Below are 13,807 nucleotides of genomic sequence, written 5' to 3' on the forward strand. Positions count from 1 at the left end.
ATGTATGTTTATTATAATGTAAGTATGTATTTTTCAGTATGAATGTGCACTTTATCGCACCACCAACTCAAGTTTTTTCTGTTTGGTCAGCTGGTTGACTGGTAGAGTATGCCAAACGGCATTAAGTCCGCCTTTTGTACATTTTTTTGTGCAATAAAGCTTTAAATAAATAAATATGCATAGACTAGGTAAAATAGTACACACCAGTTTTAATATTTGTGACCTGTAGGTACCTAGGTACTTTACCTTTTTACGCCTACGCGCAACATCGATCAAGGCCCACAATCCGCATAACAGCGGCTTAGGACAAGCTAGTTGTGTGTGGTGATGGGTTCTAGGTGACGGGTTCTAGGTGACCCCGCAAAAAGAGCAGGTATAAGCAATAAACATGAATAAAATTGAATAACCCCGCTAACCAACGCGCCTTGTTGGGTTCTCGCCTCTGATGCGTGATTTGTCTCTAGGCAGGTAATATCCACATCTATAATCAAGAATTATAATAAAGAGAAAAGATTTGTAGGTACGTTTGTACTGAATAAACTCAAAAACTACTGGACTAGTTGGCACGTTGGCGGGGTGTAACAGGCTACTTTTTTCTGGAATTTCCCAAGGAAGCGTAGCAAAAGCTACTTCGTATGCTCCTAAATTACCATGACGAGAACTTCGTAAGAACAGTGATTTTAATGGCCAACCTTCAATGTAAAGAGTAAATACTATTAGATAATAGATTCTAATAATGTAGTGATATGAGTAGTACTAGCTTTTTACTGTACTGCGGCCTCTCCCGCGCACATTGTCGATTTAGGAACAGGGTTTTTCCAACACTTTCCCGGGATGATAGGCACTCTATTTCATTCCCAGTACTCCGAATGGCTTCTTTTATAATAGGTTTTGCTTGTCACTTTATACGCACCATAATCCGTACTCTCTACACTGTCTTGAAGATGCATGTAAATCTATATATATAAAACTCTTCCGTTACTGAGTGACTGACTGACAGACAACGCACAGTCGAAACTACTGGTCGTAGACAGCTGAAATTTGGAATGTAGGTTCCTTGGGATATGTAGGGGAGCACTAAGAAAGGATTTTTGGAAATTCAACCCCCAAGGGGGGGAAAAGGGGTAAAAACGTTTCTATGAAAAATCTTATTCCTTGGGTTTATAAACTTGAAACTTGGCATGAACACGTACATAGGCAAGTAAATATGTTTGACATTATAAGTTTTTTCAAACTACCCTCCAATCGTGATTTAGGGGGTGCGATTGGGTGACTGATTTATTAACGCAAAGCCGAAACCGCTCGGTATAGGAGTCTGAGATTTTGAACAGAGGTTCCTTTAGTAACATAAGTGAGCACTAAGAAGGGATTTTTGAAATGTCAACCCCCAAGGGGGGGAAACGGGATAAACTGAGCCGGGGCTGCGGGAAAGTTCTAACGTGATACCGTGGCCCCGGAACGCAAAAGGCAACTGAAGGAACGAGGTGGGTTTTAGTCAGTAAAAGTCTGACACTCCCTTCCGTTCCACCCAGAGCGGGAGAGGTCATTTGATGATTTCCCATCCTTAAAAAAAAAGACTTTGTATGACAACTTTCGGTCGTCTCTTTAACATACATAATAACATACATAATTATGTACATACATGCATAACATTAATAACATCACGCCTTTAAATCCCTATTTTGTGTTAACACTACCCATACAAACAGCTACGAAATTTGTCCGCATCCATTTTCACCTAAATTCTTAACGTTAATGAGATTTACTTTTTATTATCAGGTCAACCTAATAGCCTCACATGTACGTATAACTTCGTAAGAATTTTCTTTCAACTCCTAACCGTTGAGGAGTTGTACCTTCCATCATCAGCTCATTCACATGGGATGATGACTATCAGACGCAAATACTTAAACAGATCTATGAAATTGTCAAAAACGTAATTGCCTGTAAATTTGAGGTTTGCCCTTGATTTCCCTGGAATACCATCATCAGATCCTGACTAGGTAACAACGGGACCAACTTGAAAGTATACTCTACCGAACAAAAAAAGAATCACGTAAATCGGTCCATAAATCTCGGCGTAATCGGTATGCATAAATAAAACACCCGAATTTTATTTTCTATTAACTATCACGAGTTGTCTCGATGCTCGATAGATGGCGTTAGCATCGAGATAGATCGCGCTATGGTTTCGTTACCGTCATTTAGCTAGGTAGCGTAAAATATTTTAAATTATCGTGTAATTTTAGCAGCGCCCCTAGCGGACATACGCGAAACTACATATTACACACTACAAATATTTTGATTTGAAATTATTATTCGTTTGATTCATTAACTTTTAACTTGACTTATTTTACACTCTATTTCAGTTAATTTTTGATTTGTTGATTAGATTTGATATTTTTGATAGTGATAGGTGTCGAAGTGCGAGAAGTCTTAAATATTGGTTAGTAAAAAATACGTATCAGTTGCGGAAAGCAGGATGGCACTAAATAGGATGGGATGGGACAGGATAGGACTGGACGGGGCAGGACGGGACACAACAGGTTGGGACGGGACGGAACAGAACGAGAAGAGACAAGACGGGAGAAGCCATATGAATTTAAACCAAATATTATTATAAACATAAAACAGCCCCGCACGATACGGGATAAAAAAATGGGTGAAATTTTATGGCGTATCCTTATAATATTACATTTGCGCGGGCGAAGCCGCGGGCAAAAGCTAGTTAACTATATTTTTATACAATTTAATCGAATAATGAGTAGGTATCCTCCAATTCATTCCATCCGCTCCACAGCACTGAAAAAGTCCAGTTTTCCTCGCGATGTTTTCCCATAAGTCTCACTTTAAGTTTTAGTCCCGTATGGAACATTGTTTGTACCATACGGTACTAAAACTTATGTGTGTGCGAACCTCCATAAGTAAGTCCCTCCATAAGTAGCCCTTCTTGTTACACCCTGTAGTTTATGCATTCTAACTCAGCCTATAGGTATGATATAATGTGGCATACGTTGGCACAATTTAAAGACACGTTGCGCACTAGGTATAACAAAATGATAAATGATAAGGAGTTCACACTTGTTTTTATGACTTTTGTCGATAACTTCGTTGCTTGGTAAATCTAACTTGTATTGTAGGAATTCGCTTAATTTATTTCGTTAAATAAACGACTAAAAAGGGGTAATAAGGTAGAGTCCAAAGCATCAAAATCTGTTTAAAGTAATTAGGTAGGTACCTAGTTACTTAAAACAAATCCATTTTTTTAGTAAAAGTCAAACATCTAGTTCATTTGATATTTTGAAAACTGTTAAAAACTGGAATTCCCATTGGAATATGGATACTATGTAAGTACGTACACGACTACAAATGTTGCTCGTTTAATAGTATACTTTGATACTTCGATATATTATGTATTGTTAAGACCATAACCTGACTTACTATAATTGATTATCTACCAACCTATTAAAGCTTAATAGCATCGTCGAATATTTCTTTTTATTTATGTAAATTTAAATTCATTAAGCAAGTTCGCAAGTATATCGGGCTAAACCCTGGTTTACGCACTTGTACCTAAAATCCAGGGCTCAAACCTGGTCGCGTTCGAATTACTTCAACGTAACTCACAAGTATTTCCACCCAGTATAATAGAAGGTACTCTATCATCTACTGTCTTACAATTTATTCATCGATATATTGAAGACGCATCACTAGCGCTCACACTTGATTCATTTATTATTGTAAGCCACATATTTTGATCATTTCGAAGTGGAATCGTGAGTAAACCAGACGAAAATGGCGGCAAACACCATATCGGTGAGTTTATCAGTTTCGTGGCTGAGTAAATAAATATAAGGTCACGCTAAATCAACCTTTTCAATTATTTTATACATCGCCTGCGATAATTCTTAATTTTTTGCTCTGCGATCTACATTACTCTTGTTTAAAAATTTTGTAGGGAAGTTTTTAAAAATGTTGTAGTTTTAAATGAGAATATTTATAGATACTTCACACTCTTAACCTTCACATGGAGGCTATGTTTATATCACCTAAAGTGCCACGTCGTCTGCATCTGTATCATCCGCGTCCGAGGCAATAGCAGCTGCTGCTGACGAGGGTAGTCGGCATAAGATGGAGATTGGCTTATTTTGTGGTTCTGTAGTCGCGGTTATAAAAATAATTAAACTATTATAAACCCAATAAGTTGAAGTATCGGCAATCAAATATTCAAAAATTTGATGCACAGGTTCAAATACTATTGCGACTATATGAATAACACTTTTCCTGAGTCATGTACATTAGTTTGAATACCAACCGATGCCCTTATAGTGAGGGAACCTTTTTGTTAAAAGCTGACTTACGCAATTCAGTATTGTGGTCAAAGCCGGGCGCCGGTCTACTTTTCAAAGATGAGAGGCAGCTGGGACTAACCTTTTTCGTTTCGTAACGAAACGCTTCGTTTTTTTCACAATGACAATCGAGCGTTATTTTCACCCAGTTTTCACCATACGGAAACTTCGCCACCCGGCGACAAAAATGTGTGTGAGATATCGTCAAGAGAGCGGGCCTTACGCCATAAGTACATGGCCCCGCCTGCACTTTAACTTATCCCTTTAACAGGTGTTGCAATAAAGCAGTAAGACTGTTCATCGTTTGACAATAGGTACATTAATGAACGCGTACATAGTAAATAAGTTTTTGGACAACAAACACATTTTTGGCTGGATAGTAGACATATAAAGAACACTTGGATAAACAATTTTCACTTACTGTACGCAACCTTACTGTACGTAGGTACTATTTCAACTATTCACTCTTCATTTCCATATAAAACTAGAAATTATGTTTTTAAATTTAACAAGGATGCCGTGTGGAATGCTTCCCTTCCTGGCACGTGAAATAGGACTGATTGATCTTACTGTTTTTTCGTGGACGTCGTAAAGAGAACAAACTTAGGTTATCGTTTCTCTGTTAATGTGGTGATGAAAGTCACTCGTGAGAAACCAACAAAACTAACGATCATAAAGAGATTTGCCTTATGATAGGAGAAGCGTGTTTACATTCGCAATTTTTCATCAACAAGAAAATCATCTAGGGATATTTTGCTGCGTGGTGAAACCTAGGTATTATTCCCCTGTTAATATGGTAACAAAAGTCATGTGACTTACCCTTTACTGGATAGTTGTCATAGGTTTCTCTTCAGAGTAAGCAAACAAATTCTAACGTTTTGTGGGGTTGTGTTTCGGTATTGGTTTCTGGGAAGTGTACGAGTATCTTCACTTCCACAAAATATACAAATTACTTAATTGAAAACTAAAAAAAGTTCAGTAACTTTTTGTCAATAATTTATTTTTCAGTGGGGAATAACTATCCGACCACTACCTTCCGATTATACAAGCCAAATTAAGGGAGGGATGCGCTGCTCTCGCGGTTGCTTTCTATTAGCAGAGGGTGCGTTGTTTCACTCAATACAAAAATTCTTTATTTTTCTCTCTTCTAGTGGGGCCAATGGTTGGTGCACGTCAACACTGATCTTAACCAACTGTGGTCAGCCCAGCCCACGTACCTACTGTCGCAGGCTGTCTTCGTGCTTGCTGGGCTCGTAACGCTCATTCACGGTAACTTTTCTTCAGTGTATTTAATCTATATCTATAACATATAATAAAACAGTAAAAATATTTTGTCTGTACATTAAAAATACTATTTTCGACTGAAATGGATAGAGGGACACTTAGAATGAACAATGGAAAGCAAAAATATATTTTTTTTTTTATTTCTTGTCTGTCTGTCTGTATGTATGATTACGATTATCTCTGAAAGTACTGAACCGATTTACTTAAAACTTTCACCATATGTATGTATGTTGTCTACTTTAATGTCGACACCACCGCAACGGCCTCAATGGTCCAGTGATTGGCGCGAGAGACTGTGAAGTTGGCGGTTTAAGTTCGAGCCCCAACAAAAACGAGATATTTTTTTATTAAAAATATTTTTTTTTGTGTTGTTTGAGTATTTTATTTAAAAATCCTGAAAATCAAAATACTACTTATAATAAAACGGTAAAAATATTTTGTCTGTACATTTAGTATTTTGACTAAAAAGGATAGATTTTTTTTAAAACCTGGATTTGCCATATATTTGGGGATGAGCTTCACAACCGTTTTTTTTAAAAGAAAGTCGTCTATGATTTGTTTAGTGGTAGGTATTTTAAATGCTTAGCGAATAACTTAGCGACAAATTTTTACGGCATAGGTACCTACTTAGGCATTTACTTGTTTTAAGGTAGGTTTCAACTGACACCACAAAAGTGTTTTCAACGAACGATTAGGTACGAGTAAATCAAGTTGTTTGTTTTTTATTTTCTAATTTAGTAAATTGTTCAGCTTTCAGGAAAGGTGGAAGATGGCCATATTTCTGGTTGGCCGTGGTGCTGCACGGGCAGTATACTGATAACTTCTGGCACGTGGTCGTTCCAGATTATGATAATTTCTGGCATTCACAAACGCCAGTCATGTTTTTGGGAAACCGACTGCCTTTGCACATTATACTCTTATGTAAGAATTTTTTAAATTATAAACATTACCTTTTGAACAAAAGTAAGATGTCAACTGTTCTCTAACTATAACATGTCAAATATTCGTTGTTGTTGAACCATAACTAGATCAGATCATTCATTCGCCACCCAATCTAGGTAGATTAATAGCGAATCATAAGATCTGGTACTTATTACCTAATCTTCTATTGCAGACCCCGCTTTCATATACCATGCGGCGTATGCAGTCTCTCGTTTAAACCTGCCCAAATATGCGGAGCCCTTCGCAGTGGGTCTGCTCACAGTTCTGATCGATATCCCTTACGATATCGTAGCGGTGAAGTTCGTCCATTGGACCTGGCACGACACCGACCCTAATATTGCAGACAGACACTACTGGGTGCCATGGAACTCCTACTATTTCCATGCCTCCTTCGCTGCAAGCTTTTATTTTCTATTCAATGCTAGTCGCAAGTGGTTTGCACCAAAAGTCGACCAGTGGGATTCGGCTGGGTAAGTAAAATTAAAATTGCCCTGCGCTCTTATGAAGCATAGATTTCCGACGAATTGATTTAGAGTGACCTTATACTTAAACCTGTGGACATAGACGTCTATAAAGAACATAGTCAATGACATACTGAAAACGTAGAAGTAGGCATCTAGATTTATACATTTCTTCTTAAAACTAAGTATATTTCTGTCATATGATATGTAAACAGGTATGTTGAATACTTATTATTAATTATTATTGCACTTTTCTACATTGAAAAGCGCTTCACTTACCTATGTAATTTTTGACAGCTTCACCAAGGAAATAAAGTCCCTTATAATCGCGGTGCTCCTGGGAATGCCGGGAGGCGTGCTCATGTTTGTGCCGATTTACCACCCACTGCACGACAACTACGGCATACACACAGAAGTCACCTTCTTTGCACTCTTCTCCATTTTCGGAGTCATCGTATTGCGAGGACTTATCAGCGAACGGGAGAAGTGCAAAGTCAAGTAAGAATATAAACATATTACTATGTTTGAGTTTACATCCCTAGGCGTGTTAGGTACCTATAATACTTACCATTCCTACTGAAGGTCCTATATAATTTTAGTAAACAATGAAAACGAGCTTGCATAAAGAGTAATAAATGTGGATGAATCGAAAGAAGTTTTCAGGGATTGTGGCCAGTGGGAAGATGCGTGTAACACTTCTTAAAACAACATCTTGACCATTGGAGGGCGCCCTAAGTTAGGGCGCCCTCCAATGGTCGCATCGGCATTGGTAGAGCCGGCCCTAACAACAAGTGAATTTCCAGACTGACTGCCATAGACTACTTGCTGATCCTGCAGTTGGCTGTGCACTTTTTGCTCTATCTGGTGTTCGTGATCTTTTTCCACCCCGAGCGGGAGTGGTCCCTGGGTCTCCACGAGCCAGTCGGACCGTGCAATGAGAAAGCCTCCCTGGTTACGCCTTTTGGACAGGTACGGACCTATTATAGTTAACTAGCTTTCACCCGACTCTATGCCCGCATGAAATATGTTCTAGGTATGTCCTTCTCTGAACGCTAGGTATATGTCTGCAAATTGCATGGAGATCAGTTAAGAAGTTTTGACGTGACAGACGGACTTACAAATACTCTTTTAGATTTATAACATTAAATCTTAATAGATTTCTTTATTAGAATTAGATTTTTCAAGTTCACGTCATCGTCATCCCTCGGTCTCGCTCTTTTGTAAATTATAGATGATAAAAGAAATGACATATGCCTAAGAAGAATATAAAATAAAAGGGTGAAACGCTTTTATTTTATACCTCAATCTTATATCTTAACCTTTTATTTTATATCTTACTTAATATCCTTCTTCGAATCAAATATTTTATAAATACCTATTAAATTTTTTAATGAAACCTCATGTTACTTAAATAAATAAATAAAATTTTAAGTTCATATTCGTTAACGCTTGATACCTCCACAAACAAAAACGGATGAATAAAAAAGTTCTAGGCAAGCCCTACCACCAGAAATAGGGCAATTCAGGTACTAAATTTTGTGCGGCATTTTCAACATTTTCTTCGACTTCTGGGGCCACTTTATATATGAAAAGATTCCAAATAATCAACTGAATGAAGTGAATCATTGCAACAACCGATGGATATATATTTTTACCATAATAACGATGCCTTGATGTCCTTATTTTAGGGTGGGTACCTGAAATAAATAATCGTGAAAAACGTTTAAAAAAAAGTAATTTGGACAAATGCCTCAATCAAGAAATTCACTTTTCACCTTAATCATATAAATGTATAGTTCGAGTACATAGTACCTACATTCTTACCTATTGATCTTAAGGATTTATTTTGCTCGCCGCTGGATGCCATTGTTGTACGGAACTGTAAATGAGCTCACTAGAATATGCTCAGATAACGGCACTAGAATGGATGTTCCATAAAAATTTCTATAACAAAGCAACAGTTAAGTACCTATATAGTAAATATTAGTTACCTACATCGTTACAATAGATGCACGGCTAGTTTTTTTTTATTAAATAAGTAAATAAGTGATCTTACACGTTTTTTTTCTGTAACTGTACGCCTTTTCTCACTGCCACTTAGTAATTTATTTGGATTTTTCCATAATTCTGATGGGCTTACGCCTTATGAAATAATGAGAAAAGACAGAATTTTGTCGTTGTCAAAACGGCTCTTTTTATCCTTAGACCAAAGCTTTGGACCAAAGACTAAATCTTTGTACTCTTCTGAGACTCATTGACCCATGGCACAGGAGTAAAATAATTAGATTGAACGTGTTTTCGTAATGTCCAGAAGATTTATCCACTTAACCTAAGTTTCGATTGACCCAAGAAGTAACTAGTGTTGAAAAGGTATTAGGTACCTTTTCATAATTAAAATGCTGATCCCCATTTAGTCTAAATCAGGCATAAAAAGAACTATTTTCATATTTCACGTGAACAATTTGGTGGGTAATTAAGTATCTAAATCTATATAAATATTTATTTATTTATGTACGTAAAATGTACAACAGGTGAACTTAATGCCACAAGGCATTCTCTGCCAGTCGAACCTTTGGACCAAACTGAGATGGATGTACGGGTGGATAAATAAAACTATAGATATTATATTAGTTCTCGAAATGCATAACTTTATAGAAATAAAATGGAGGAATCATTAGTGGTTTTTTTTTTGATTTAACACAAAAATACTGGACTGATGTTGACGAGCTACTTTTATTTAATCTACAAAAATATGACAAATATGTGGAATCAAATCTTGTATATTTTCATCACCCAGGTGATTTGCCATTAGGTGTTTTCAGGACACAAAAATGTATAATAAACCATGCTTTAGCGTTTATTATAAACCAGCTGGGGCGGTCTTCGATGCTCTGTAGGCCGCTCAAAAACTAAATAGTTAGGTAGGTACTAACCATGAATCTTATAGTTCACTCTGCCTGGAATAAATATAATTATTTATTTTACAGACTCTCTACAAGCGCAAATATTTTTGCCCGGAAGATTACGACGAAAAATACTTCGACTTCCACTGTGTGGGGGGTCAGAAACCTCCGAATGGGGCGCTTTGGTACGTCATCTGTGGAACGCCTTTCGAGTGAGTATTATATATTTCTACCTTTATGTTTGGAAATTTGTGTTTGACAAGTGTGAAGTCCCTTAAAAAGTCTAAAGCGAGAGTCGTAAAAAACGAAATATCATCGTAAAGGCGGGTAGGTAGTGTTGTAAGTCGCGACTATCGATTTATTTACGAAAAGTTCGTTCCAGAAATTGTAAATGGAGTTTATAGAACGTTTCTTAGAGGTGCCTATATACATAACGTATAATTTTACTATTAAGTTTTTCCTTTAAAAATTTCAGGAATCGCATGGAGTACATCACGGTGATATCTACGATAGTATTGGTAGCGTTCAGTGTTTTCTACACGCTTTACTTTAAAACCGGACAGGTGGCAATGGCACCACCGTCTAAGAAGCAAAAAACCAAATAATCAGACCATTTTAATCCTACGGTCTCAGCAAATGATTTTAAATTTAAATCTAAGTCAGAAATCAGTTCATAATTCGTTATTGTAATATTTTTCTAACTTACACCGAATAAACAAGTACCTACATATAATTGTTGCCAAGTATTTCGTTCTATTTAATGTTAAAGGAATCTCTGTTTATGTTGTATGTCATAATGTTATAAAGTGAATAAAAATGTTATAGATACCCATGTTATTTCGAACATTTATTATTATTTATTTATTAAAATTAAATTCCACGCGGTAAATAAAACCTACGTAGTACGTAGGTACGTTATACCATACAAATCGTAATAATAGTAAGTATTTTATATAATGGTTATTTCGATGGTCTAGTAGGTACTTTCTAATAATATAATTATTCGTTTACAACGACTAACCCAAAACGAAATTTTGATTTTAGGAGTATCTAGTAACTATGTTTTTGTGATGATTTTCACCAAATTTCCACGGGCCAAAGACTATCGTGTATTATATTACTATTTATACGAATCAGTGTGTAAGATATGTCTGTAAGTTCAAGTGCTAAATTTGTTACGATATTACTATTGGAACTTGGCTCTTGAATTTGTGTAGGTTTATTTCTTTATTTAGCCTATTTCCTCCTTCGTCCCGCTGCCAAGCCACTGCCGCTCCTGTTATTTTTATTCCTAATACATAAGTACTTAGTCAATGAAAGCCTAAAGTATTCATATTTTTCATATTTTCTCATTTTACTGTTTATAAAAACTTTAAATTTTTTATCGCATTAGCCCAAATACTCTAAACAAGAGTTAGTTATAAAGTGATACTCTTTTTGTTAAGGTTTGAAGCTATAAGTATTCATTTACTTTCGTAGTTGCCAAATAAAATAACATTAAAAGGGATTTAGAAAGAATTGACCAAGCACGAAATTGTGATCTATGCTAATAAATACTTCTTTCTGCAAACAAGTGCACGTTTTCGTACAAGAGTTCGTAATAAAATGTAGTTTTTAATGAAAATGAGTGATTGTAGGTAGATTTATTAGTAGTGTGTGTATTTTTTGTCAGAATTAAAATATATAAATTCACAATCAGGTTTGAAAGAAAACAGTCAATGGTCGACAACCAATTCAATATAATCACAATATTTAATCACGTTTAATGATATGTTCGGTTCGACATACAATCACAATAACATCCCTTACCAACTAGAAACATCATTACACATAATTAGTGCCAATTTTCCTATAGTGAAACACTTAGTGCAGCACTAGTAAGATCCCCTATTGGTATACTTACTAATTTACTACCTTTTGTGCCTGAGAATAATATATTTGTATTAAATTTTAATAATATACGGTTATGATGATGATTGATGATGAATGAGACTTCATATGGAATGATAGGTTTTTTAATACATAAATAACAAACAAAACCCTTTCTATATCTAGTTACAGATTGTGTATTTGTATGATTTTAAGGAATATTATTTTTTAATTTACAGCAAGTTAACCATGTCGATGTTAATCATAATATTTATCCACATTTTTATTAATGTGCAAGAAAATTTGTAAGAGTTGGTATCACCAAGCCGACACAGAGAAACTTTTTAATAACATCAAGATGAAACAACCATATATTTTTAATAGGTAATTATATACTAAAACGCAGTATTTTCACTTCCAACATTTTAAAGTTACTAGATGTTTTGCGAAAATTGGCAATTTCCTAGTAACTTTACTTTTCAATATCATTTCTTGTCGTGAAATCAATAGAACTAAGCCTTGAACAGAATAGGAATATTTGAAAATATTTTTTTCGTTACTTAGATTACGTATTTGAATATAAATCGGGTTTGACCCTCCTTAGCTACTTTATAGCTGTTTAGTATACAGGCATCGTTGAACTTTATAATTTTTTTGATAAGGTACATTTTTCCTTCTATTTATAGAGGATAAATAAGTTAACGGTTAGTTAAGGCGACGTAGGATCACGAAAAATATTAGTTTGAATTAGGAAGTACAAAATTTTAACAAAACTTCTGTCACTAAATACTCAATCTTTGCTTACACTCAGTGAATTTGCACTTCACAAGATAATATAACATTAAAAGTTTTGGACACATTGAAATTCCTACCTAAACTAGACCCAGTCTAGTGAAATAAATATTTCTTATACCTAATTACATTATATTTTGCTATACGGCTAGGCAGATATCATAATCCCGATAACATGCGAAATATTTATGTGCTTATATGAAAAGGTACATAATATGTTCTAAATTTTCTTACAATAAGCAGAAGCTATGTTAGCCTCGATCCCAAAATTTGGCTTATATTTAGATCAAAATTTACTTTTTTACACGTTAAGTATCTTGACACTCCTTGCTTTAGAGAAGGATATAGTACCTACTCATATCAACACACCTAAGTATGTGAAGCGACATCAACATAATAGCTAAATACATCTGTGGACGAATTAGGACTTAATTGAAAGTGACAATTTAATTGTAACAGCTTTATACGTTAGATGCTTTTAACGCCTACGGTTACACGCTTCATTACCTTCTAATTTCAAAATTTTACCTATATTTATACTGAAAAAATAAGAAGTGCAAGTAATGCAGTAAGAAAAATATATTGAGGTACTTTAAATCAAAATATAGGCAAGAATATCTAATCTGTGCTATTTCTGTAACTAAGACTGAGTAGTCAACCATTTTACTCAACGACTAGAGGTCATATAATTTAAGACTTCTAAAATAGTAACAATCATAAACGAAATTTCTTCATAATAAGCTTACTGTTGCAACAGCACCCAAAGAAGAGATAGCTGCTAACTTTGGTAGCTCTGTGAAAGTAACATATCCCTATAGTTTTTTACTACAGTTCCTAAGGTGCATAATATCACCCTCGTACTTATCATACTTAAAACATAGTGCTCAATGATTAGATATCTATTCTAATTACTTCTATTATAAAGACTAAATACTTGCAGAAGGCACAAGACACGAAACATCTGAGTTTGTGCTAGCCTGTTACTGACAAGTTTCTACTAATATGTTGGTTGCATTTTCTGAACATCTTATAATACACACATCTTTATCGCTAACAGTTTTAATACCTATTCTTATCTATATATTATATAGCAAAATAAATTCAAACTACGCAAGAAATATGTTTGATCGATTAAGTGTCAAAAAAATTCGATGTTAAACTTCATATTGTTTCTGACACAAGTTTATATAACGTGAAAGAAAGGCCC

The 13,807-nt window shown here is 35.3% G+C and overlaps 1 protein-coding gene and 1 long non-coding RNA gene across 2 annotated transcripts; one reads left to right on the plus strand and one right to left on the minus strand.

Moving 5' to 3' along the window:
* The first annotated feature begins 3,690 nt into the window (after positions 1-3,690).
* Positions 3,691-10,774, plus strand: LOC106133833 (uncharacterized). The gene is made up of 8 exons (XM_013333672.2): positions 3,691-3,816; positions 5,501-5,618; positions 6,384-6,554; positions 6,748-7,045; positions 7,334-7,534; positions 7,840-8,005; positions 10,024-10,151; positions 10,415-10,774. The coding sequence occupies exons 1-8, from the start codon at positions 3,796-3,798 to the stop codon at positions 10,542-10,544; spliced, it is 1,233 nt and encodes a 410-aa protein (XP_013189126.1). The 5' UTR covers positions 3,691-3,795; the 3' UTR covers positions 10,545-10,774.
* LOC132903926 (uncharacterized) lies at positions 8,497-9,177 on the minus strand. Its single transcript, XR_009657526.1, has 3 exons — positions 9,093-9,177; positions 8,861-8,980; positions 8,497-8,733 (listed from the first exon to the last, which is right to left on the minus strand). It is a non-coding gene; the product is annotated as an uncharacterized LOC132903926 (long non-coding RNA).
* Positions 10,775-13,807: the final 3,033 nt, after the last annotated feature.

Source organism: Amyelois transitella, chromosome Z (assembly GCF_032362555.1).
Source record: "Amyelois transitella isolate CPQ chromosome Z, ilAmyTran1.1, whole genome shotgun sequence".
In the NCBI taxonomy this organism is placed as follows: domain Eukaryota; kingdom Metazoa; phylum Arthropoda; class Insecta; order Lepidoptera; family Pyralidae; genus Amyelois; species Amyelois transitella.

Bases quoted from the DNA above. Each gene is read 5' to 3' on its own strand.
- LOC106133833 (XM_013333672.2), top strand. From the start codon at position 3,796: ATGGCGGCAAACACCATATCG. The intron at 3,817-5,500 runs GTGAGTTTATCA...TCTCTCTTCTAG, and splicing joins TGGCGGCAAACACCATATCG to TGGGGCCAATGGTTGGTGCA. The intron at 7,046-7,333 runs GTAAGTAAAATT...AATTTTTGACAG, and splicing joins GACCAGTGGGATTCGGCTGG to CTTCACCAAGGAAATAAAGT.